The 26,764-nt window shown below is 36.4% G+C and overlaps 1 protein-coding gene across 1 annotated transcript in view; it reads left to right on the top strand.

Moving 5' to 3' along the window:
• The window catches only part of UPF2 (UPF2, regulator of nonsense mediated mRNA decay), a 95,670-nt gene that overhangs the window by 58,107 nt on the left and 10,799 nt on the right, over window positions 1-26,764 (top strand). Inside the window, exons 12-19 of the mRNA XM_027560211.1 lie at window positions 1,833-2,018; window positions 3,867-4,070; window positions 4,772-5,047; window positions 7,388-7,571; window positions 12,659-12,798; window positions 18,499-18,603; window positions 18,905-19,003; window positions 23,785-23,952. Of these exons, the coding sequence (XP_027416012.1) occupies window positions 1,833-2,018; window positions 3,867-4,070; window positions 4,772-5,047; window positions 7,388-7,571; window positions 12,659-12,798; window positions 18,499-18,603; window positions 18,905-19,003; window positions 23,785-23,952 (1,362 nt within the window). The remainder of the gene's footprint in view (window positions 1-1,832; window positions 2,019-3,866; window positions 4,071-4,771; window positions 5,048-7,387; window positions 7,572-12,658; window positions 12,799-18,498; window positions 18,604-18,904; window positions 19,004-23,784; window positions 23,953-26,764) is intronic.

The following is a 26,764-nucleotide window of genomic DNA, read 5'->3' as shown; positions in this document are numbered from 1 at the left end:
AGTTAAAAAAAATAAAACCATACAAAAGAGAAAAAAAAAACTAGGTTATGTATGTACAAATGATAAGTGATGCATTCCTTTTGTTTTGTCTAAAGAACCTAAAAGGATTGGTCATTATCTGTAGCCCTATTCATCAGGGAATTGTTCTGTCTGGAGGAGCCAGCATTAAATAAGCATTCACAGATTGTAGAATAGATGTCAGGAGAGGAGCTAGGCTACAACTCATATACTTTAGCAGATTCATAGACAAGCGAAACAGTTGTGAACCTTGGTATACCCATAATTGAACTTAAGAGCAAACTTCTCCCAAGTATGTGATGGCTTTACATGTATAGAAACACAGACCATGGGAAAGATTTGAATGTTTTTTAAAAAAAATTCATTTATTAATTTGTGTATTAGTAAACGTTAATTGCAAACCTCCCACATGCTAGGTCGGGCACTGATTAGGTGATGAGTTTATGAACCTGCTGCAACCCCTGCCCTTCCTGAACTTGTAAGACAGTTCTTTAGAAAGACACAACTATCTTTCTAAAATGTGACATCTTGCCTCCATCTGCCACCCGCCGCCACCCTAGTCCAGACACCTTCTTAAAGCTCATTGTGCTTCCCTTTACATGCTTCAAACTCCTGTTGCTACCAACTTCTGCAGAGTCTGGTCTCCCTGAACCCCTCCCCACTTGGAGCTGATCTTGTGCCATTTTGTCCCGACACCATGCTGGCCTGCATTTAGTTCCTGTAGTGGATCCTTCTGTTTCCTCATTGCCTCTTGTCTGGCTGTTGCTTCTGCCTCAGCTCCTCTCAACCTTTGTCATCCTTCAGAGCACAAACTTCAATGTCATTTTCCCAGAGAGGCTGTCCCTAACCTATCCTGACTAAAGTGGGCTCTTGTTACTCTCATTACTTCTTTCGTAACACTAATCACAATTCGTATTTAAAAGGTTAGTTTATTTGTTGGCTTATTTGTTCTGTCTTCCTGCAGCAGATTCTTAGGCTTCACAAAGGTAGGAACCATGTCTCTCTTGTTCATTGGTGACTTCCAGCATAGTGCCAAGTTAAGTGCCAAGTAAAATGTTTGATGAATGGCTGAATAAACTCAGTAATTTTAATTCTTACTATAGTGGTGTTTTAAGAACTAGGAGTGCTGTTTTGAAGATCTTCAGCTGGTTCATCTGTGGTTCTCAACTGGCATGTGGTGGGTATAGGTGAAGCTTGCTGCAGAACATCCCACAGTGTACGGAGCAGTTCCCACTCCCACCAGACAAAGAACTTTCCAGTCCAAAATGTCAGTAGTTTAAGGCTTGAGAAGCCTGAAGTAGATGATGACTGACTGTTTTACTAACCTCCTTGAGCCGATGCTGAGGTCACTGGGCGAGTTGTAAGACATTGGAAGGCTTTTAGTTTTCTTGTCTGTAGAGATATGTCAGATTTACCTGGTACAACATTGGATGGCCCAAGCTCTATGAATAAAGTTATTCTCAGCTTTTGTCTCAGCCCTTAACTTCAGTCACTCATATATAAGCCTTGTTTTATGTAGAGTTCAGATAGTTTGGCCGAGTTATAAGTGAAGTTAAATTTGTAGCAAAGTTCTCTTGAGTATTTTATTGGAGAAAGCCTAAGACCAAGCAGTTATGGAGTAATTTGTTCTAAAAACATGACTAGTGATATAGCAGTTAGTATGCTTGTATACTCTTAGAAATATCTAGTAATAATTTTTTCCCTTTTCTAGCTCTTTATCTTGAAACCTTATCCCTGAAAGGGCACCTTTAGTTAGGAACAAAGAAACCTTATAAAGAAAGTATTTTGACTGATTTAAGCTTTATACATCTTAGGAACAAATGATGAGAAAGAAACAAGCGATGCATCTTGATGCAAGATATGTCACAATGGTGGAGAATGCATATTACTACTGCAACCCCCCTCCAGCTGAAAAAACAGTGAAAAAGAAACGTCCTCCTCTCCAGGAATATGTCCGGAAGCTTTTGTACAAAGATCTCTCCAAGGTTACCACCGAGAAGGTAAATTTTAATGAAATAGAACAGTAGTCAACTTGAGATTTGTGGTAGTGCTGAGCTTGTATATTAATAACATTCAACCAAATTAATTCTTTTTCATCCTAATGATAATTGTACTGATGCAGTTCACTTTCTTTGTAGCCCGCACCAAATTGTTCTAGGTCAAGGACAAAATATATTTCAGTTTTCCTAAATCAACTCAGTTTATCAATTGCTTCAGTGCCCCACAAAGTATAGATAAGAAATGTAAGTAATTTTCAATATTCAAATCTGTAAATGGAGAAATTGAAGCAGAGCTATTAAAGTCTCGGCAGTACAGTGATTGATTCCATGTAAGTCATCACTAGAGGGAATTTATGTGATGATACTTAGTTTATGGGACATATGTTTTGTTTTCCTTTTTAACCTAATTAAAATGGTAATTCTCTTCATATTTACTGTTGATGCTGTGTATATTTGAAACTATTACTTAGTCTCTGACACTCTAGTGAATTTACCTTTAAATACTTTGCTTCAGTACCAGTGTTCTTAACCTTTAGTAGGTTTTTGGAGGCCCATGATCCTCTGACATTTAATGATTTTAAATCTCTGGACCTGACTGTATTTTTCTGGAAGAGGGTCTATAGCTTTCTTTAGATTCTCAGCAGGGGTCGATTTCCAGAAGAAATTAAGAACCACTGACCTATTAGCTTAATTATTATAGTTACCTCATTGGAACCTTCACTTCTAAGAAAGACATGTTAAATAAACATTTCTTGGTCAGCTCAACAAGTTGAAAGAACATGGTATGGGACTTTTTTCTTTTCAGAAAAAAAAAACAAATTAAATTCTGGACAGAGGAAACCTATGGATAAGAGGCAGGGAATAATACATGTGTCATAAGTGGCTGGGGTAGAAGGTGGTGAGGAATGATAGTGCAACTTAAAACATCAAAACCACCTTCAGGGAGCCAGAGACAGTAGTTGTTTAAAAAAATAGGACTTGAAAGGAGCTTTAGAATTGGCTAAAAGTTTGAAAAGTGTGGAATGTTTATGTATTTGAGATGACATGAACGCTTCCATCGAAGCCAATACAAGAACATACTTAGTGCTTGAAAGATGGATTGTGGGTATAGAATAGAGGTAAAAGGACTACTTTACAAGCTGCCAACAGTATCTATTTTCTTTCAGAATAAATGTGGAAAGAACTAGATGACAAGTAGAGCTCTGCTGATTATCTCATTACCAGTAGAGCTTTTTTTAATAGCTAACTTCTGTGGGGTGCTTATAATGTGCCAGGCATGTTCCTGTGTGCTTTTCACACTTTAACTTGTCTAACCCTTAGAGCAGACTTAACGGCCTAAGTGCCTGTTATCCCCGCTTTACATGCAAGGAAACTCTGTCAGTCTTGATGTTGTGTCCCCATCTTACTACTTAAGTGGTCTTTTAACCAACTGGTCTTTAGTTTATTTCCTTATTGGACATTTTTCATTTATATAAAGAAGTGTCTGAGATTATTTACATCAAATGATGCACAAAAGAAAACGTTATTTTTGTTAAGTCTTGGGTATTTCTTTCAGTGACCTGAGTATGAGTATATACTGTTAGCTTGATTGAAACCCTGGAAACTCTAGGAAATTTGAGGATATTATGAAAGATAAAGGGAAAATGTGAATATATTTTGCCAATAATTAGAAAAATCTTATTTTTCCTATCTCTAAAATGAAGAGGCTGATAGAGAATCTCTATAAAGTATTTTCCATTTCAAAAGTTCTGTGACTGTACCGTCATAATAAAATATCTGTATTATTGGATATGTTGGGCTACTTTGTGCTTATATTAGTAATTTAAATAAAATTCTCTTCATTTAAAGGTTTTGAGACAGATGAGAAAGTTGCCTTGGCAGGATCAGGAAGTGAAAGACTATGTGATTTGTTGTATGATAAACATCTGGAACGTGAAATACAACAGCATTCACTGTGTAGCCAACCTCTTAGCAGGACTAGTGCTCTACCAGGAAGATGTTGGCATCCATGTTGTGGATGGAGTTTTAGAAGATATTCGATTAGGAATGGAGGTAACAAAGACTTGCACCAAATTGAAATCTGTGGACAATTCAGACAGCTTTTAAGTCCTATTATTGAAAAATAAGGATTTGAAAACCTTTCTTTCCCCATATGGTGTCATTTACTGTTACTCTTTTGGAAATAGTGATTTCTTAATAAACCCTACTTGTGTCAGATTTTCTAGTTTCCTCTCAGGCTAATGCTAGAATATTTTTTACCTCTTTTTCTCAATCCAGTTAAGGTTATTTTAGAAGAATATAGTAAATTTTTATTCTTTCTAGGTCACACTTGGAGTTCATGTTATAGGAACTCATAAATTTATTGATTAGAATTGATACTCGATAAGAATTTCTGTAAGCAGCTTGTTCTATAAGCTTGTTTCCTTAAAATTCATGGATTACAGAGAAAATAAGTTACAGAGGGCTGATAGGGAGAATTACGTTTTAACTTTTTTCATAAACTATTAATTAATTTAACAATTTAGTTTTAAATTTAATATTTAACATGTTCTATTTACTAAAACATTTTAAAGGTAGACATTTTCTGCAGGGATAAAAAAGGATACCTATTATTGGAAAAGAAGAAAAGAACCCATTAGTTTTTCTCTGTTCAGTGAGTGATGTTTTCAAGTGACAGAGATGATTTTTAGCTCTTCTCAAACTCATTTCTGTTCATTAATGGAAATCTGCTTTTTTTTTTCTTCCCGCTTTAGGTTAATCAACCTAAATTTAATCAGAGGCGTATCAGCAGTGCCAAGTTCTTAGGGGAACTTTATAATTACAGAATGGTGGAATCGGCCGTTATTTTTAGAACTCTTTATTCTTTTACTTCATTTGGTGTTAACTCTGATGGCTCTCCAAGTTCACTGGACCCTCCTGAGCACCTTTTCAGGATTAGACTGGTGTGCACTATTTTGGATACCTGTGGCCAGTACTTTGACAGAGGTTCCAGTAAACGAAAACTCGATTGCTTCCTTGTGTATTTTCAGGTATACAAATTAAAATATGCAGTTGGCCATCATATAATGCATTGCTTGTGTTACAAAAATATTAAAGCAGTGGAAATTCCCTGGTGATTCAGTGGTTAGGACTCTGCACTTTCACTGCGGAAGACCCAGATTCAATATCTGGTTGGGGAACTAAGATCCTGCAAGCCACACAGTGTAGCCCCCACCCCCCCAACCCCCCCCCCCAAAAAAAAATCAAGGAAAAAACCATTAGAGAAGAATGCTGTAGCATTCATATATTATGTATAAGATATATTCATAGATTAGATTTATTCTTGTAAGGCTGCTTAGCTTTGGATATCTTAAATATATGATGTGTTCTATCATAAACATTCTGATTGCATTTTAAGTTTTGTGATTAATCATTACTTTGAGAAATTATTTTGGTACAGTTTATAAATTTGGTATAGTACGGGTTATTTTTTATTTGGTACAGAAAATCCAAAGTGTAATGTTTTTACATTTGATAATATTCTCACTCTTCTGTGTTCTGGTTTTATATCTAAAATTAATCTTCTAAAGTTTTTTTAAAGAGGGAAAAAAATCCCATCGTTAACACTACAAGAAATATTTATTCATTCTTTGTTAAACTCTTGGATTGTGCTTTCCACGTCTTAAGTTATTTATGTTAACTTGTGATTTAGAGCAAATACAATGTAAGTTAAATCAGATAAAAATACAGAGACATTTCTACAACTTCTTTGCAGTTTGTGTTCCAAAAGTTAGCTTGTAGGTTGGTTGTTTGGAATCCAGTCACTATTTCCCATTAAATGCAATGTTAAGTGCTGTTAGAGGGGCTAGCTCCTTATTGAGTTCTTCAGATGTTACTGAAATAAAGTACCAGTGGTAGCATTCAGTTCTGTTTGATCATTCTTTTCTGTATAATCTGTTGTTCGAGTTGTTTTCATTTATCCATTGATGAAGAAAATAAATTTAAAACTAAAACTTGAAGAATCAAAAATACACCCAAATAGTAGCTGGGGTTAGGTGGGAGTAACTACTCTTTGGGGAAGAGCTGTTTTTTAACTTTCTTCTACCACTGTACCTTTGCATTAAAGGATAACTTGTTATCCCCTTATTTTCTGAATTGATGAGCCAGCAATGGGGAGGTGGTGTTGCAGATTTGTGACTCAGATTCCTTGTTGCATGGAAGGGATGCCTTAAGTTGGAGACAGCCTGTATTGTAAACAAATTTTGCCACAGAATGTCAGCTGTCACTGTCAGTGTCCAAAAGCAGGGCTCCTTTGAGAAGAGTATCCTTCTTTGCACTCACTCTGACATCACTGAGAAAAAAGAGCCACTCAGAAATATTCAGAAGTAGGAAGAGACAAAAGTATTCTCCACATGGTTAACAGCAGGACTGTGTGGCAAGGATATACTTAGAGCATGGAAGTAAGAAGTAGGTGAGGCCTGGGAGAGGTGGTCAGTGTATGCTACCTGTAGTAGTGTCCAGTTATGTACTGGAAGTCAGATAGAAAGATCCCCTGCAGCAGTGGTTCTAAACTTAAGTGTGCACACACATTGCCTGGGGATATTTTTACAATGCCCACACTGTGATTCAGCTGGCCTAGGATGGGGGAGTTCTAAGATTCCATATGTCTAACAGGCTTTGAGTTCCCACACTTGGAATAGCAGAGATCTAGAACAAATTGGAGAGGATGATTAAACACCCAGAGAAATAGCTGTTTATATACAAGTAAATTTGTGGGTTGTGCTTTTTAGTTAAACTTGAGAATTACAGGTACAAAATAGAGGGAAGGATCCAGGCTAGAATATGAGAGGGACTATATCTGAACAGTGCCATATACACAGTAGATGTTCAATAAATGCTTGTTGATTTCTGATTTTTATATATTCAGTAACCCTGTCTTCAGATACTTTGACTCTTTAAAATATCAAAGCAAGTAGTATAGAGAAAATAAGTAACATTTATCAAAACCATGGCCTTAAATTTGGTTGTTTTTGTAAAATTAAATACTTAAGCCCTTTTTGGGGTATGGGAATGGAGTTTCTGCCTGGTTTCAGTACCTGAAAATGTATTTGGTGTTTATTTATAATTTTTCCTTGCTTTTAAAAAAGATTACGACAGATACAGTAAAAAAATGTATTTAAAGTTACCAAATGGCTTAGAAACAGACTAGATGGAGGGAAATAAATGTGTTACGATCATTGCTATTGACCATTAATAAAAGACATTGTAGGTGTCTTATACAACTCTTTAGCTTAGTTGTTATAACTAGGTGAAGTCACAATACAGATTATTATTTTAAATATTTTGTTATTAATTTCTTATAGCTAAATTTATTTTTCATTTGTTATCAGCGTTATGTTTGGTGGAAGAAAAGTTTGGAGGTTTGGACAAAAGACCATCCATTTCCTATTGACATAGATTACATGATCAGTGACACACTAGAACTGCTAAGACCAAAGATCAAACTCTGTAATTCTCTGGAAGAATCCATCAGGCAGGTACACGACTTGGAACGAGAATTCTTAATAAAACTAGGTAAGCAATTAATTACAGAGAGAAAGTAAAGATGGTATTTGGCAGATTGTTTCTAGGATTTGCTTTATAATGTTTTCAGTTAGCTTTTACTTTTTGTATACTTTTAATTTTTTGATGTTGAGTGTTACATAATAGTGTTAGGTAAGATCTGGGTGGCTTACTTCTTCATTAAATAATCCCACATTAGAGGAAAACAGTCATGTAAAACTTGAAACAAATGATAGTGATGGAAAAACAATCCTGTCAGCCTCTCTTAATTTTATAGTTTTTCATTGCTAATTTAAAAGTCTACTTTTGATTAAACCATCTCATATACAGTATATATTTTCAACAAACACGATTTCCTAAGACAGAGCAGGCTTGACACTATATTAAGGGAGTGCCAGTTAGAAGTTTGAAACTATCCTACAGAATTTCAGACCCTTGTCACTAGGAGAGTTGTCTCTGTTTTAAAGACTAGAGGACATGTGAGAAGCATGCTGCAGGAGAGTTGGTCTCTTTACTAACTCAATGTCCTTTAGCTGTTGTTCTGGAAGAAGAGTTGGTAAGGAACTGTAGAAGCTGACTAGCCTTGCCAGTGGAAATAATTGGAATGAGGTGGGGCCTTTCCAGTGTGGTTTGCTTGCTGATAGTTCTTACAGGTTCTAGTCATTTCAAAGTGACATGATTTCAGCCTATATATTTAGCATTTATTAGGAGATCCTTACCATGACCAGTTGTAATAATTGTATAAATTTACTATGTTCCATATCCGAGAAACCACTTTTCATGGCAAAGGCACTGGTGATTCTTTTCCTCTAAAACTATTTTTTTCATATTACATCCAGCATATTAATAGGGTTTCTTTCTCCAAGGCAAACCCTTTTTTGAAGAATGTGATTGCTGTTATCTATCTGAGCATTGCTTTAAAGATGCTACTGATTATGTAACTATTCACTTTCCTACTTACCAACCCATAAAGACACATGTGGTTCTTTTTATTGTTTAACTTTGTCCCAAATAATCCACTTTCTTTTCCTTTTCAGATTTCTAATTGTATACAGTGATTATTTCAAGCAGATTGTTTATCTGCTTGTTTATTTCATTTACTTTGTATGCTTTGAAATAGTCTTAGTCTTGTTACCCAAAGACTTAAGAATGAATGGCACTCCCTGTATAGTGGACATAAGGAAATACTAATTGGATTACCCAATTTGGTAGCAGTAAAGAGAGCAGTATGATTTATACCTTATAGAGCGAAGAATTAAAGAACTTGAGGCATCTTTTGAAGAATCTGTCCTTCTTTAGAAGGTGGAAAGGAAAAAAAAAAAAGAATGTGGAAAGGAAAAAAATAGGCCATCATTTGCAAATCCAGTTCTAAAGATGGTGTCAACTAGGATCATTATGCCCCCGAGTAGACCCATTCTCCTTCTATTTTAGAGTCTAAATATCAGAGAGAGGATACACATGAATAAATCTATATTAAATCTGTTTCCTGTTGTTAAACCATAAGATGATACAGCATCTTGCCTTTGGTGGTTTTATGTTTTCAAGCACTTGCAAATTTATTATCATTCTAATTTTATAGCAACCCAGTGCTAACTTAATAGAATTTTCTTATATTTAAAAAACCATTTTAATATTATTAAAAGTAATAAAAATGTTCACAGGAAAATTGAAAAATGCCAAGAAGACAAAAATCACTGTTAATTCGTATGCAAGGATAATCACGTTATTAACATTTTGATGCATGTTCTGTTTAAAATTTTTTTCACATGTTTGCAGTTTTATAACTGGACTTTTTTCTATCTAATATATTATGAAATTTTCTGACAAAATACTTTTCTAAATCTTTAATTTTAAAACAGCAGTCTTGTTTTCCTTTGTGTGAATGCATTAATTCTGTTTGACATTTGGGTTATTGCTAATTTTGCATCACTATAAATAACATTGTTATTTTTGTGTGTATCTTGATTTTCTCAAGGTAGAGAGAATTACTAGCTCTATGACATTCTCTTTAAGAACAATGGTAGTAAGCAATGTAATATAATTCTGGTTTGGAAATTCTAGATTATATCATAAGGAACAGAAATGGAGGTAATGAAAATGAAAAAAGTCATATGAATAAATTGCTTATGCAACAGAAGAGTATATTTCATAAATTAGAAATAAAATTAGCAGAATAAAATGCCCAGAAGTCATCCCAGTTAAATATAAAACAATTTAGTGTATGATGAAATAGCAGTCTTAAAATAGGATAAGAGCAACAGGTGAGCATTTGGGAGGAAAATTGATACAGAGCCACATCTTATATCGTCAAACTCCAGATGTATTAAAGAGTTAAATATTTTTAAAAAGTTAGAAATAGATCTGATCATCAGATATTTAAAGAGGTGTTAATTTTCCTAAATTTTAAAATGATACAGGCAAGTACACATACGTTGATATATTGGGTGTTTAAAACTTTTGTACAATGAAAAAAATAAGTTTGAAGTGAAAATAGCTCCTGTGCCAAGGTATCATCATTTACATAAAGAGCACAGGCAAATTGATGAAAGTAGAACACCCAATAGATGAATGAACGTAATATAAATAAGTGAGGGCAAAAAGAGTTGGTATTTTTATTAAGTACTATCTCTTTCCCAAAATTAAAGTGGAAGGTGTTGTTCATACTTGACAAAGGAGTTAGGTAACGCCCAAATCAAAACACTGGGTTAACCGATCAAGCCAGAATTCAAACTGCTCTTTCTGACATACTGGGTGTGTGGGGGAAATGCTCAGCATGTCTAGTTGAGCAAAGAAATAACAGATGAAAACCATTTGGAAGAGAGGGAGTGTTATTGTTACTGTCTCTGTTAAGAACAGGAAAACTGAGGCACCAAAGTAGCTCACATTCAAGAGAACAATATTTGACTTTGGTCCAAGTACACTTCATTCTGACCCATACTGTAAACATTTTGTTCTCTAGGTTTTACATTTTATTAACTCCATGTCCTTTATATGTACATTTTTATCTGCCTTGCTTATTTTAGACTGAGTGTGTCCTAGAGGTCAGCAACTGAATAGTTTATTATCCAGCTTAGAAAATGCAAAATATGTTTATAAACTGCTTTTGAAACTAACTTGCAATGCAAATGAAAATGTGTTAGAAATAGTATTTTCCTTACAAATTATGGCTATCAAAACAAAGGTACTTACCACTACAGTTCTTCCCATGACATATATTTTAGTGTTTATAAAAAAGATGTAATGATATATTGCTGCTGCTGCTAAGTCGTAACCGTCGTGTCCGACTCTGTGCGACCCCATAGACAGCCTCCTACCAGGCTCCTCTGTCCCTGGGATTCTCCAGGCAAGAACACTGGAGTGGGTTGCCATTTCCTTCTCCAACACATAAAAGTGAAAAGTGAAAGGGAAGTCGCTTAGTTGTGTCCAACTCTTAGTGACCTCATGGACTATAGCCTACCAGGCTCCTCCGACCATGGGATTTTCCAGGCAAGAGTACTGGAGTGGGGTGCCATTGCCTTCTCCGAATGATATATTAAGCCACGTCAGTTTATCAGTGCTGTGGTATTTTTAGGTTTATATGGTCCTGATTTTTAATTTTTTGCCTTTGATAGCATAAAAGCCCAGTATTTTGCTTCTGTTCAAATAAATACATTAATAAAATAGTGAGTTAGTGGTATCAATCGGAGACAGCAGCTTTTTCTATCAGTATTATATTTTTTCAAGATAGATTTGAGATTCATCCATCTCTCCTTACCTTTTTAATTTCTGAACTTGATTGTACCTACTTTCATCACTTTGTAGTCTCTGTTTTTGTCAGTTCTTAATTAATTGCTTAGACTTAAGACACTGGAGTAATTTTTTGCTGTTGATTGTGTTAGTTTTTCAGACTTTCTGGACTTCAGTACACCTCATAAAATGAGAGGGCTAAATCCCATCATTACTAAAGTTTCTGTCTGCTCTAACTGTGTAAGATTCTGTGAATAAACAAGGGTTTACTAAACACCTACTGTGTATTTATCAATATATGGCCTCTAATAAGTTTTGACTATATAAAAGAAGTTTTTTGTTCTCAAAGGCCTTATACTGTGACATAACATTTATTGAAATCATTAGAAAAACCATCGCATGGTGTATCTTTAAATGCAAAGTGCTATGATCAGTTCTCCAAGTAGCTTTAGGAACAAGTAGGAGGAAAAGTAACACTCATTGAGTTTATGCACGAAAGGAAACTTAGACTGAATTTGAAGAATATATAGGATTTAAAAGAGCATATTGAAAGATAGTCTATATTGAGAAGCAGTTTGATGAACACGATCCCAAGGAAGTATGCTTTATGATACAGAAGAGTCTGCCCCAACTGCAGGAGAAGGCTTGATTAAGACTTGGAAGTGTGGGGAAAAGTCGGATCATATGAGGCTGTGGAATGTGCACCTTCAAAGTAGAGTGTAGTTTGGAACTCAGATGATGATAAAGAAGAATTTACACTGCAGTGAGATGTGGATGAACGTGGGAGGTGGCCCATATTCACACCAGGGCGTTGCCTCTGGAGGAGCACACTGTTAGGAAGGGAAAAACAGCTCTGTGATGACACCCATGTTAGAAGTGTCACTGTGTATCTGCCTCCTCTCAGTCTGAATTTGCAGATATTCAAATTAATAGCCAAATGTGATTTCTGCATTAAAGCAATGTAATTGTATTGTATCTTTAAGTTTTTAGAGATTCTTAAAATGCCATTTGATAAAATATGTGACCATGGTTGCCTTGGGTGTGGCTAAAGCTGCACTATATGTGCTGCTGTTTGTTCATCTGAGACTGAGATAGTTTGAAGCTCTGAGAAAGTAAAAAAAAAAATTGTGATGTTTTGGGTTTTTTTGCTAGTTTTTAAGAAATGTGTCTGTGCTCCTTTGTTGAAATAAAGGACTGTTAAGTTTTTTAAATGGTTCTTAAAATAGCTTTAAATTCTGTTCTTAATTTACTGAACTGAGAACATGACTGTTGAATTATCTTCATATATACTTTAAATGGTATAATATTCACTGTGGAAATTTTGCCTTTATCTTGTTTTGTAAAGTCTTTTTCTACTTTCTTCTCACTTCAAGGCCTCGTAAATGACAAAGACTCTAAAGATTCTATGACAGAAGGAGAAAATCTTGAAGAAGATGAAGAAGAAGAAGAAGGAGGAGCTGAAACAGAGGAACAATCTGGAAATGAAAGTGAAGTGAATGAGCCAGAGGAAGAGGTGATGACTTTTATTTATAGCAGATAGATAACATTTGTGCAAGAGTATTTGGGTTATATGAACCAAAATTTTCTTTATAAAAGAAGATCTTCCTTTTAGTTTTATTCGAGTAAATGTAACTAGTAGTTCATGTCTATTATAAAACTGCTGGATTAATTAAGAGGGGTTTTGAGGAGTAAGAAAATACTGATCATAGGATTTTTAAAAATTACTATTAAGAGCATCTTTAAAGAGCAGTTTTAGGTTCACAGCAAAATTAATGGGAAGATAGCAAGATTTCCAGTATATCACCTTCTCCTATCTACTCACACAATCTCCCCCAATCAGCATACCCCACCAAAGTGGTACATTTGTTAATAATGATGAACCTACAGCAACACGTCATGACTCTTGACTGTTGACTCTTGGTGGTATACTTTCTATGAGTTTAGGTAGAACTATAATGACATGTTAACCGTCAGTATGGTTAGGATTTTTATTTAATAAGCAATTTGAAGACAAAAAATTATTTGATCTGCTCTGTGACTTAATCTCATTTTCGAATGTGGACTTTTTAACCTATGGGTTTTATGAAGAAATTGCTGACTAGATATTAGTAACTTTCTTTTCCCCAGATCTGATAGTATAGGAAATCTGAAAATCATCATGTACCATCATCTTTGTTGTTACAAGTCTATTAGGCCAGACCGTATGAAATGACTATTCTACCATTTTGGACCTACCTACCTGTCATTTTTATATAGGATTCAACATAATAGTTCTAATTCTTTCCACTTTTTTCTTGTAAACCTGCTCTAAGTTTTAAAAATTCCACCTGAAAGATTAAGTGTCTGGGGTTTGCTTCATCATCTGGAAGTAGACTGGGCAGTGAGTTAGGGATGTAGAAGACACTGAAACTGACCGTTAGCTGATCATTGTTCAGTTGTGTAATGAGTAAGTAAGGGTTTGTTACGCTGTTCTGTCTCCATTAATATATATTTAAGTTAGAAAGTTAAGAAAATGGAAAGTCAGGTAAGAATAACAATAACATACTGATGAATAAAATTTATACCTTGAAATTAGGACCTTTTCACTTTTTAAGCTTATAATATGACATCATGTGTATGGCTCTTTGTGCTTGGGTGCTAAAAGCATTTAGGAGAGAGTGATCATAAGTGTGATTTTAATTAAATACTGAGAAAGTTTAAATGTATAATCAGTACAGTGTTTTATGGAAATGGAATTTATTAAATTTTAAAGTTTTGATTTATAGTAAATAGAATGCAAATGTTTAGAGGTTATGAGTTGTTTAATGTGTAAAGCAGTATAGATTATTTAAGGCATTCATAAGATAGATTCATGAACTGGGTTATTTTTGGCTGTGCTGGGTCTTCATTGCTGCACATGGGCTTCTCTAGTTGTGGTGAGTGGGGGTTGTTCTCTGGTTACAGCGCGACGGCTTCTCATTGTGGTGGCTTCTCTTGTTGCTGAGTGCTGGCTTTAGTGTGCACAGGCTTCGTAGTTGAGCTGCTTGGGCTTAGTTGCTCCACAGCATGTGGGATCTTCCCAGACCAGGGATCAAATTGGTGTCCCTTGCCTTGCAAGGTGGATTCTTAACCACTAGACCACCTGGGGAGCCCTAAACTAGATTTTTTAAAAGCTTCATTTAGCATGAAAGAAAAACGACCTATGCATGCATACATGCTAAGTCGCTTCAGTTGTGTCCGATTCTTTGTGACCTTATGGACTGTAGCCTGCCAGGCTCCTCTGTCCATGGGATTCTCCAGGCAAGTATACTGGAGTGAGTTAAATGACCCATAGTTTAGGGTAATTAAGATTTTCTATAGTTAGAAGTAAAAATCCCTAAGTCTTTGTTTCTATTAGCCCTGAGGGTCTGTAGCTATTAATGAACATTTTGTTTAATTTGACTACATAGCAAATAGCTTCGCTATTAAAAATGAATGATTGTATAAAAGGCAGCTTGTTTGTTTGGCTTTTAAAATTGGCTGGGCTTCCTGTGTGGCTCAGCTGGTAAAGAATCCGCCTGCAATGTGGTTGACCTGGGTTTGTTCAATCCCTTGGTTGGGAAGATCCCCTGGAGAAGGGAAAGGCTATCCACTCCAGTAGTCTAGCCTAGAGAATTCCATGGACTGTATACTCCATGGGGTTGCAAAGAGTTGGACTTGACTGAGGGACTTTCACTTTAAATTTGGCTAGCATTTATAGGCAGTGGAAGTGCATCTTTATACTGGGTTTTTTTGCTACTACTTTTCCCCCAGTTTTATTGCGATATAGTGGATAATATTGCATTAGTTTAAGGTGTACATACAATAGTGATTTGATATATATATAGAGAGAGAGGCAGAAATGATTACCATAATAAGTTTAGTTAACATCCATCACCTAACATAGTTATAAATGTTTTTTCTTGTAATGAGAACGATTAAGATCTACTCTCTTAGCAGACTTTAAATAAACAGTACAGTATTGTCATCACTTTTCTCTTTCCAACCTGACAGCTCCCGTAAAGTAGATATAAATAAGCTGATAAAAATTTAGAACTGGAATATATTTCTATAATACATTTCTTTTTTTTTTTTTTTTACATGTGTCCTAAGCCTTATCATGTGACAAATGTCACATGTAGGTGATAACTTTCATTCTTTCAGTATGTAACTGGACATCTGCCCATAGTTGGTCTTCCAAATATATTCAGAAAGTATAAACCCTTTATAAACACAATTCAGATTTCGCTTTTACAGGAAAACTTGTGGTGGTTATGAAAAGTGACAGAAATTGCTCCATGTTAGGGACACTCTGGAATTTGTCCCTACCACATTTTCTAGAAGGCTGTGCAGCTTAAAAAACTTTATTCTAGAAAACCATTGTCTTATACGAAATAAGTCTGAAAGCCTAGTAAGTGGTGACTATTCCACCTGGAAAATTAATGCAAGGAAAACTAGCCTACAGTTTTAAGACGGAATGTTTATAAAATTCAAGCATTAAGCAGACATTTCACCATTTTAACATAGCTTGCAATAATGTTGTCGTGTAATTTTCAGGGAAGACGTTTAGTGAAGTTCTCAGGTTTTATGATATCTTAGTAAACTGAGATACTAAGGCAACATCCAAGAAATATAATACATTTCTATGAAGTAGACATTGCTATATTGCTTTTCTAAAAAATGAGGTCATAGAAACATTCAATTGTATAATTTAAATTGGCTTATTAAGTATTTTATAACAACAAAAGGAAATAATAAGTGTTTCGTAATTTAGACTAATTTAGACTATGTAGACTAATATTCCATTTTGTATTTTTAGACTAATTTTATGGCTGTTTATGGATTTTGCACTAATTTGATAAAGAATCTAATAAATGAAACATCCTTAGTAAATGTGACGTTAAAGAATAGCTCACTTTCCTATAGATTCCTTATTTGAATAGTTGTGATATTTTCTCCAAATGCATTTCAGCTTTTAAAAAGTGAACTTTATAATTTTAAAAATTGTATCATTTTAAACTATTTCTTTTCTGGTTGTAAAGTGGATATTATACATAATATATGTGAATTTGCTAAATGGGAAAACAAATTCAACAGGATGACTCCTGAGTCTTGGCTAGGAGGAGATGTGAAAGGAGTATGGTTGGTTTACTTTAAGAAATGGAATTGGAATTGTTACTTTCCCACCCAGGACCACCCTTTCCCATGACTATCCTCCAAACATAGGAGAACATTTTTAGAGAGAGAAGATGGGTTGATTATAAAGTAGTGAGGACAATGTGTAGAATATTCTATAAATACTTGCCTCGACTGAGAAAAGAACAGGGCTGGAGTGGAACTCTTCAGAAACATTGTACTTTTCTTTTCCATCTTGTTCCACAACTCTTCCAAGCTCCGGATGGCCTTTTGAAGTTACTCTTAACACCTCAGTTCAGTTCAGTCGCTCAGTCATGTCCAACTCTTTGTGACCCCATGGACTGCAGCACGCCAGGCTTCCTTGTCCATCACCATCTCCCAGAGTTTACTCAAACTCATGTCCATTGAGTCGGTGATGACATCCAACCATCTCATCCTCTGTCATCCCCTTCTCCTCCCACCTTCAGCCTTTCCCAGCATCAGGGTCTTTTCCAGTGAGTCAGTTCTTTGCATCAGGTGGCCAAAGTAATATAAAAATTGGTGAAAGAAAAAAATTCATGCATTTTAGCTTAGTTTTTGAATAGGAAGTATCTTTCCAGTGTTAAGAAATGATTAATTTTTTTCCAAGAGCCAGTTGAAGTGCATTTCTGTTGCAGATTTAATTTTGAAGTACAGAATTTTGTCAAAAAAGTTAATGCATTTCTGTACTATGCTCAAATATTTCCACTTCAGAAATTCTAAAAGTTTTCAAATATCTGTAAAGTATTAATAGTTTAGATTATTGAAATTAATTGCTAGGTATACTAAATGTATTATAACAAATTTAAATCATTTGTTTCTCATAGGAATTATTTCTCATTCACTTTATTTCTCTCAGCACAATGAAAAGCAGCTGGGTTTAGTGCAGTTTTTTTTTTTTTTTTTTCCTTTAACTTTTATGGAACAAAGTGGGAGTGAATTGTGTTGAAAGGTTCCTCAGATGGAATGCTGCCACTGTGTGGCTGTATTTTTTGGTTTTGGTTATGGTTTCTTTTTTGTGTCTCTTTGAAAATCCATTGGAGTTCTGCTCAGTCTTCCATTTGAAGAGGAATTTTGGCTGATAGACAAGGATGTGGGGGTACTGACAGGAGAGGATAGGGGAGATGTAATACTTGAAAGCCACCAGCAAGGGGAGTCAGAATGTCTAGCTCTTTGGCTTAAAAAAGCACATGTCCTTGGGCAAGTCATTTAACTTTTCCAAGCATTAGTTTTTTCACATATAAAAATGAAGACAATAAAGCTTATCCGTCCTTCTTCAGAACTGGGTGAGCAACAAAATGCTGTGAGAGTACACTCCACCCTGAGATGCTTTATGCAGTGAGATACTTTATAAAATGCAGTGTCATTGTTTTCAGATGGTAATGATGTTAAATTTGAATTGTCAGTTTTCATTGCAGAGTTACATGGGTATTAAAGAATTGCTGTGAGAAAAATCAGTCTTAACTTTGTTGCTGCTGCTACTGCTAAGTCACTTCAGTCATGTCCGACTCTGTGCAACCCCATAGACGGCAGCCTACCAGGCTTCCTGTCCCTGGGATTCTCCAGGCAAGAATACTGGAGTAGGCTGCCAGTTTCCTTCTCCAAAGCGTGAAAGTGAAAAGTGAAAGTGATGTTGCTCAGTCGTGTCCGACTCTAGCGACCCCATGGACTGCAGCCTACCAGGCTCCTCCATCCATGGGATTTTCCAGGCAAGAGTGCTGGAGTCGGGTGCCATTGCCTTCTCCGTCAAGTTTGTTAGGAAGGAGAAAAATATGAAAGGTGCAAGAAACTTGTTCCTTGTGGAATTCATGGATAAGTTTCTAAAAAGGATCTTTGTATTACTAGGTCAATGGAAGATGTAAAATGGGTTTTTTAGCTACTGTTGTGTAGTAAGAGTTGCCAGCTGATTTTGCCCTACCATTCTAGGCAGACTGCATAACAGGTTGAAACTGGAGAATAAGAAATAATTATACATAAATTTTAACATCTTTTTAAGGCATGTAAAATTATTAGTAAAGTTTTTCAAAAGTTTTAATCTTCTACAAATATTAAACAATTTCAGGAGGGTTCTGATAATGATGATGATGAAGGGGAGGAGGAAGAGGAAGAGAATACAGATTATCTCACGGATTCAAATAAAGAGAATGAAACTGATGAAGAAAATACTGTACGTATCATTAAAACTTTGCTCTTTGAAATTGTACATCATTTTCATAATATTTCAATTTTAGCCACTAAAGTTTTGATTTTTGTGATTATTGAAATATTTCTTTAGAAATTCATTTTTTATTTTCTTATCTAAACACTTTTCTTTATTTGCAAGTTCTTTGAATATTTAATAATGTTATTATTTTACCTAACTCATTCCTTGAGTTACGTTGAACAAGTTATCAATTAGAAGGCTCTGCCATAGAAAACATTACAGTTAGAATTCCCAGTTTGAATTGTTTCTGTTTTGTTTTAATAAGGAGGTAATGATTAAAGGAGGTGGACTGAAACATGTACCTTGTGTAGAAGATGAGGACTTCATTCAAGCTCTGGATAAAATGATGCTAGAAAACCTTCAGGTATTAAATGTTTCTCTATTCCAAAGTACTTAATATAAAATATTGCAGCACACTTGATTGTGATGGGAGAGTCTCTGCTCTCTAAACGTTTTTACCTCTGCAGCAGCTTTTCCTAAGTTAGGCAGTTTGAGGCTGCCAATACTTCTGGCATCCTACATCCTGATTTGCTATGCTTCTTTGAAATAGAATAGAAAAAATAAATGTTATCAGACTTGGAGCAGAGTAATTTCATTGTATCACCCTCTGCCTTTTCTCCTCTTTCTAAGACGCTTTACTTGCAGTTTGTTTAGGAGTCAAACTATAGAAGATTAGAATTTGGGGAAATTTAATTTAGTAAATTCTTTAGTTTGACTTATAATTTGAATAACTTGTATATAAATATCTGGAAGAATATTGGTTATTAAATGTTTAAAGTACTCATGATATTAAGATACTAGATTTTATTAAAAGCTCCATCTTCCAGTGATTTAGGTAATTGTGTTTTATGTTTTTCTGTAGTTAGGAGTAAAATCCCATGAACTGTTTACTTCAGCCCTATTTGTAGCTATTGTTAAGCCCTTTGGTGATTTGAGGGCTTTTGTCATTGGAGTGGTAGCTGAAAGCTCCACGGAGTGGGCTCAGTGGAAAAGGGAGAAGTGAACATACTGGATACAGGTAGAGCTGACTTGAGAAGGTTTTACTAGAAAGGGGAGAAAAATGGGCATGTGGCTAGAGAAAGTCAGTTGAAAGAGTGTTTTTAAGATAAAAGATATTATGGAGTACATGCTGATGGAATAATCCTCTAGAGAAGATGGATTTTACTTTCATTGTTGCTACTAAGGCCAAAAGCTATGATAATGTATAAATAGCAGTTCAGATACATTAGTCTCAGGAACCAAAGGAACAGAATACTTTGGTAGAGTGTAAAGGAAGATCCTTTTTTAAATGAGATAATCAGAGAAGACATCTCTGAGATCATGACTTTTAGACAAGACAGGTACAAAGGAACCATCTAGGTGAAAAATTAGGATTAATGTAAAAACTGTCAGAGGTCCTGATCAGGGCAGAAAAGTACTTGTTTGAAAAACTTCAAAAAGGGCGCCAGTAGTAATAGAACATAGTCTGTCTGTGGGAGGGTCACAGCATGAGACAGGTAATTGGGAGTGGCACAGTCCTTTAAAGAGCTGGTTCAGATTGTGTGTTAGTCGCTCAGTCGTGTCCGATTCTTTGAAACCCTATAGACTGTAACCTGCCAGGTTCTCTGTTCACGAGATTATCCAGGCTAAAATACTGGAGTGGCTTGCCATTCCCTTCCCTTCTCCAGAGGATCTTCCTGACCTAGAGATCAAACCCTGGTCTACTGAGACAGGACTAAAAGCAGAGAGACTAACCAGGGGTGTGGTTAGAAGGCTGTGGTGGTAACCTAGCTGAGAGATGATGGTCATCTGTCTAGGAGAGTGGCAGGACACATGGACAGAAGTCTGGATTTGAAAAGCTTTTTAGGCAGAATGAACTGGATTTATTTGGTGCTTGATTAGGTAGCAGTATATGGGGCCAAGGAGTCAAGGATGACACCCCGTCTTGTGGCTTGGATCACTGGCTTGTCTCTAAGAAACAGGAGAGTGCGAGTAGGAGTTACACTTGGTAAGTTTGAGGAGCCTTTGAAGGCATCAGTGTAAATGTCTGGAGAGCAAAAGAGAAACATAAACAGCGGTTGTTAGAGTACTTTTAAAGCCATGGCAATAACTGGCTCATCCAGATGTAAAGTGCGGAGACAGAAGAGAAGCAGGTTCAGGATTGAGCCCTAACAAACCCCAACATTTAGAAAAGGTGGAAAAGCTGATGAAGTCAAAGGAATGGGAAATTTCGGTGTGGTTCTGTGGTCATCACTTATTGAGAGTGCTTAAGAAGTGAGCTGGAAAGGTGAGAGGATGTGATCAGAGAGGAGGGAAGTTTGAATTCACATTTTTGCAGTTGTGTTTATGTATAGGAGAAAACTTCATCCACTGTTAGGCCCTGATTTTAAATCATTATCAGATACCCAAAATGAACAGTTGTACAGACTTTTTTCTTTTGCTAAAAATCATAGGAAGACACAGTATTGTAAAGACATCATTTCTCCATAAATCATGTCCTTAAATTTCATGCAGTCCTCATTCTGTCCCATCAGGGAAATTTGGGGGATAGGGTGAGGGTTGGAGGAAGAGAAAAACAGGGACATGGATGTAGAATGAACCTAATAAAATTGTTCTTAAATTCTTAAAGAATAACCGAACAGTTAAGAAACTTGTAGAAAATAAAGTGTGACACACAAGATAATAAAACATTTTAAATATACAGCAATAGTTTGGTATAGGAATGGATAGATTAATCAGAGGAGGGTCCAAAATAGACCTTGCATTGCATTGCCTGTGTACTCAGTTATGTGTGACTCTTTGAGACCCCATGGACTGTAGCCCACCAGGCTCCTCTGTCCATGGATTTTCCAGGCAAGAATATTGGAATGAGTTGCCAGAATCTAAAATACACCTTAGAACACGGCAGTTTAATCTTGATGAAGTTAACATATCAAATCATGTGAGGGAAAATGGTATCTTCAACAGAATGGATTTCTGTTTTTAATTTCCACCCTATAATTAATTGCAAATCTCTCAAATAATTTTAAAGATTGTAAAAACTGTTGAGCACTGCATTGACTTTATGTTTATTCTTCATACAGTGCCTTTAGCTGTTAGATACTGTTCGTATTCCCATTTTTCAGTTAAAGAAACAGGCTTGGAAAAAACAACAAAATAAACTTGTTTAAAGTGAAAGGGGTAGTGAGTGGTGCAGTCTCTTATCAACCATTTGTTACACTACTTTCCAGCACGAAATGCCATAGAAATCTCTTTAGAAATAACTAACCAGGAGAAAAAAATCTATAGCTGACACAACACAAGAGTCAGTATCTGTACTAAGCTAAAGAGATTGTTCAAACCAGTGAGAAGAAATGAATGACTCATTTTGTTGTTAGAAAGAATATAGTGCTAAAGCTCACTGATAATCAAATGATAAGCAAACTAAGAAGGGCCTTTTTATCAGGTCATAAAATATTAAGATTTAAAAAGTGATGGTACCTGTTGTGGTTAAGTGTAGGTAAACATCTATACTTGGTCAATGTTAAGTGAGTCCAGCCTTTTTTAGAGAGAAATTTAGTAAACCTGTCAGAATGACTTGCCATTTGATCTAAAAGTGTACCCTTAATAGCATGAAAAGTGTGACATTGTAATAGAAAAAAAAAGTCTAAGCTGTCAGTAGAGGGCCAATAAAATAATTAGCTCTGTACTAGATGCCCAAGATACAGAATCTAAAAGAAGAAGAAATATGTATGTTTAGCATAGAATAATATTTGTCATGGTTGCTCCTGTTTATATGTGTTATGTTGTATATGTCACGTACATGTATGTTTCATATATATATACGCAAGAAAAAATCTGGAAGGACATGACCCATTGTTAATAGTTCTTGCATGTTAGAGTCAGGCAGAGGGAGATAGCTGTAGGAATTGGTATGGACAAATTTGCTAATATATTTTTGTATTAGTTTATGAAGAGAATATGTTAATTTTATAATTAGAAAAGAAAGGTAATTTACATATCCAGATTCCTCTGACATGCTTGTTTCAAATTTTAAGTTAAAAAGTCTTTATAAATAATCTTATGAACCTGGGAGAACTTCAACCAAATTCTAACAGTTGGAGCTAAGAAATCAAAAACAATAAAACCTTACACCTTTATTACCGTTTTGCTGATTTGCAAGTCTCTTGCAAATATGGTGCCTGAATCAAAAGAGTATTTAAATGGCAGTAAAGAAGTTTTAATACCTTCATGCCCTTTTAGCATTGCTTGCTTAGCTTTGAAGTATCATGTTCAGCGCTTTCCTCATTCGTGCTCCATTCATTCAGACTTAGAAAATTATTTGCAGTTCCCTAAATGCACCTGCTGTTTCACATCTTTGCTTTTGCACCTGTTCTTCCCCTGTCTAAATTCTCTGTGTATCCCCCAAACTGCTCTTTTACCATCTGGTTGGAAGAAGGCTTGTGAAGTCTTTAATGTTCTCAAATGTCCCGTTTTCATTCAGCCTTTTGTGAAATCTCAGCACCCACCCACTCTCAACTAGTCGTATGTAGTCACTGTATTGTACATGTTATACACAACTCAGATAAATCGTAATTAATTTCTCTTTCTTACTTAACAAGCTTATGAGCTCTTTGAGGATTAGAGATTGTCTTTTTAATACTAGTATCTCCAAGCTTAACACATAGTAAGTCATCCATCGGTGAAGATTTGTTTTAATAATTGTTGATAAATCCAGTGTAAATGTTAAAAAGAATTGATATTAACAAGTAGGAAGTTATCTGTTCGCTCTTAAATACTGAGCTCTGACTGCATGTGCTCACAGCAGGAAACACCAGAGAAGGGGCACAGTGATGAACCCATCGGTCAGGTAGGGGTGCTCATAGATAAGGAGGCGGTTGTGGCCCATGATAATTACAAAGGAAGGTGTGTGCTCTGAGGGTGAATGAAAGGGCCCAGTGTACTCAAACAGGACAGTAGAACCTGCAGCACTGTGTGTTTGAGTTTGGGAGAGACCTGACCCATCAGCAGGAGCCAAATTGTTTGGTTCCAAGGGATGTGTGGAGGTGGGGGACGACTCTGGTTTCAGAAAGATTACTTGGGTCTAATGATTGTTCTAAGATATATAGCACTGAAGGAATTACAATTTATTGGGCTATTCACATTTTTTTCATTTCTGTCTTTAAGCAACGAAGTGGCGAATCTGTTAAAGTGCACCAACTTGATGTTGCCATTCCCTTGCACCTCAAAAGCCAGCTGAGGAAAGGACCCCCACTTGGTGGTGGGGAGGGAGAGACAGAGTCTGCAGACACAATGCCATTTGTCATGTTAACCCGAAAAGGCAATAAGCAACAGGTGAGAATCTGTCCACAGTGTATTCCCCGTTCATTGGTAGTTCCCAAGTGTAAGTGGTAACTTTGTTTTATAGGTTTTTGCTTACAGGGGGAAAAGACTGGTATTCAGTGGTAGAAATAATTTTATCTGTTATGTGCACAGAAGACACATGTAACTTCCATCAAATAGATGGGTGTTTTTTAATGGAAAGAACATTTAAAATTTAAGTCATATGCATTTGTTAGAAGATACACATACTGACTTTCAGTAGGAAAGTTTTATCAGTAAGCTCACAGTGAGAAAGGAAGGGAGGGTGATGGCAGATAATCTTGAAAAAAAAAAAATGCTCACTTGCCAAATGGCTTTTGGGAAAAAAATAAAAAAACATTGTTTTCTGACCCCTGATCCTTCTCCTCCATTCTCCTTAAACCACCTCCTCTTCTTTTCCTTATCTCACAGATGGCCCTCACAATCATTCCCCTGTCTACTAAGCTATCACTTTGATTCATACATTCAGTCCTCAAATATTATTTGTCTGCTCTGCCAAATACCCGCCCAAGTGTAAGGCAATGGTGATGAACAGGATGTAGCCCCTGGCCATGTGAGCACACACCAGCTGAGGGAGAGAGACAAGCATAATATTATACTTGCTGATTGTGGAAAGTGCCCTGAAGGAAATGGAGCCCGGCTCCCAGATCTAACTCGAGGATACATCATTTATTACTAGTTCTGTTTAAAAAAAAAAAAAAATTCATACTTAATTATTTCTGAGTTCAAGCTGCCTCTTAGAGTTGATGGAATCTTAGGATAATTGACAGCATTTTTTTCTGTTTTAGTGGTATGTGAAATAATGGTGCATCTTATAATTAACAGAAGCATCTATGAATATGGTGGCTAGAACAGCTTGTCAGACCAGTCTGATACCTGGTTCCCACGTTCGTTTAAATTGTCATTTAACAGCTACACTTATTGTTGACGTGTTATGTACCAGGCACTGTTCCACGTGCAGAAATATAGCAGTCAACCAAGTCCCTCCTCTCTTCGGAGCTTTCATTCTAGTATTGAGAGGCAAACAAGAAATAATGTCAGGTTGAGGACAATGCTCTGTTGGAAAATAAAGCAAGTTAAGTGGATAGGAGACTGAAGTGGGGAGGAGGTGATGAGAGGGAGACTGCTGTTGTAGAGGGTGACCAAGGAAGGCCGGGAATATCCTCTGTGACGCGAGGGACATTCTGTTCCCTCCCTTCCGGAACAGGCTCAAGGAGATGGTGCCTACCTTCATCTTTTATCTCTGCTTTGTCAGGTAATTTCTTGTTACTCAAAAGATCAAAGTTGCAGAGCATATCATCATTTTGCTGTGGTGCAAATAAGTCTTGAGATGTGAAAGCTGAGTACCAGTTAGGATCACATAATGGAGGGCTGGGAACAGGCTTTCCATCATGACTCACGTGTAAATAGTTAACTTGACTTCGCTTCTGAGCACTGCTGGGTCTTTGTCAGATATTCTTCATAATTCCATAAAGTCAACAGGACTTTCCTCCGTCCTAGACTTTAAGGTTATCAAGGTTTTACAAAAGCTCCCCACTTTCTCACCTTCAGGCCAGAGTTGAGCCCTGACATTTCCCCTCTCCCTCATCTTCCACCCAGTACCTAGAAAAATAAGGGTTTGTTTTTGATCAAGACCCTAGACTTGGTGCTGGAGTCTTTGTAAAACTACTCTTCCCAGCACTTGGAACTGCTGGTTCACCATGGCCCCCAGAATTCTCGAAGTCCAGAGTTTCTGCTTTTCTTTTCTAGGGATAACTTAGTTCTCTGAGTAGACTTTTCCCTTTTTTTTTTTTTTAATAATTGTCAAGGGCAGTACATGGCAACTTCAGTTCCATAGGCTGAACTATCACATGGGAATTGGTTCCTATTCCTATACAGCTCCTGAACTTTCTTTGCTACATTGACACATTTACTGAGTCTTGATTTTTCTTGTTTAAAAGGAGCTTTAGGAATATATTTCTGTGAAGATCAACTTGTTGAGTCACCCAGTTGTGTCCGACTCTTTGTTACCCCATGGACTGCAGCACACCAGGCCTCCATGTCCCTCACCATCTCCTGGAGTTTGCCCAAGTTCATACTCATTACATCGGTGATGGCGTCCAGCTGTCTCATCCTCTGATGCCCTCTTCTTCTGCACTCCATGTTTCCCAGCATTAGGGACTTTTCCAATGAGTTGTCTGTTCACATCAGATGACCAAAGTATTGGAGGTTCAGCTTCATTATCAGTCCTTCCAGTGAATGTTCAGTGTTGATCTCCCTTAAGATTGACTGATTTGATTTTCTTGCTGTTCAAGTGACTTTCAGGAGTCTTCTCCAGCACCACAGTTCAAAGGTATCAATTCTTTGGCATTCTTCCTTCTTTACAGTCCAGCTCTCTCAACCGTATGTGACCACTGAGACAATGATAGCCTTGACTATGGACCTTTGTCATCAGAGTAATGTCTCTGCTTATCAACAGACTGTCTAGGTTTGTCACCATTTTCCTGCCAAGAAGCAATTGTCTTCTGGTTCTGTGGCTGCAATCACTGTCCGCAGTGATTTTGGAGACCAAGAAGAGGAAATCTGTCACTACTTCCACCTTTTCCCCTTCTGTTTGCCATGCGGTAATGGGGCCAGATGCCATGATCTTAGTTTAATATTTACTCTTAAGGTGGCTCTTTCACTCTCATCAAGAGGCTCTTTAGTTCCTCTTCGCTTTCTGCCATTAGAGTGGTATCATCTGCATATCCGAGGTTGTTGATGTTTCTCCTGCCTATCTTTTAATTCCAGCTTGTAATTCATCCAG

The sequence above is a fragment of the Bos indicus x Bos taurus genome, chromosome 13, assembly GCF_003369695.1.
Source record: "Bos indicus x Bos taurus breed Angus x Brahman F1 hybrid chromosome 13, Bos_hybrid_MaternalHap_v2.0, whole genome shotgun sequence".
NCBI classification, from domain to species: domain Eukaryota; kingdom Metazoa; phylum Chordata; class Mammalia; order Artiodactyla; family Bovidae; genus Bos; species Bos indicus x Bos taurus.
The sequence above is the reverse complement of the archived record's forward strand: the minus strand, read 5'-3'. Positions and strand labels throughout refer to the sequence as shown.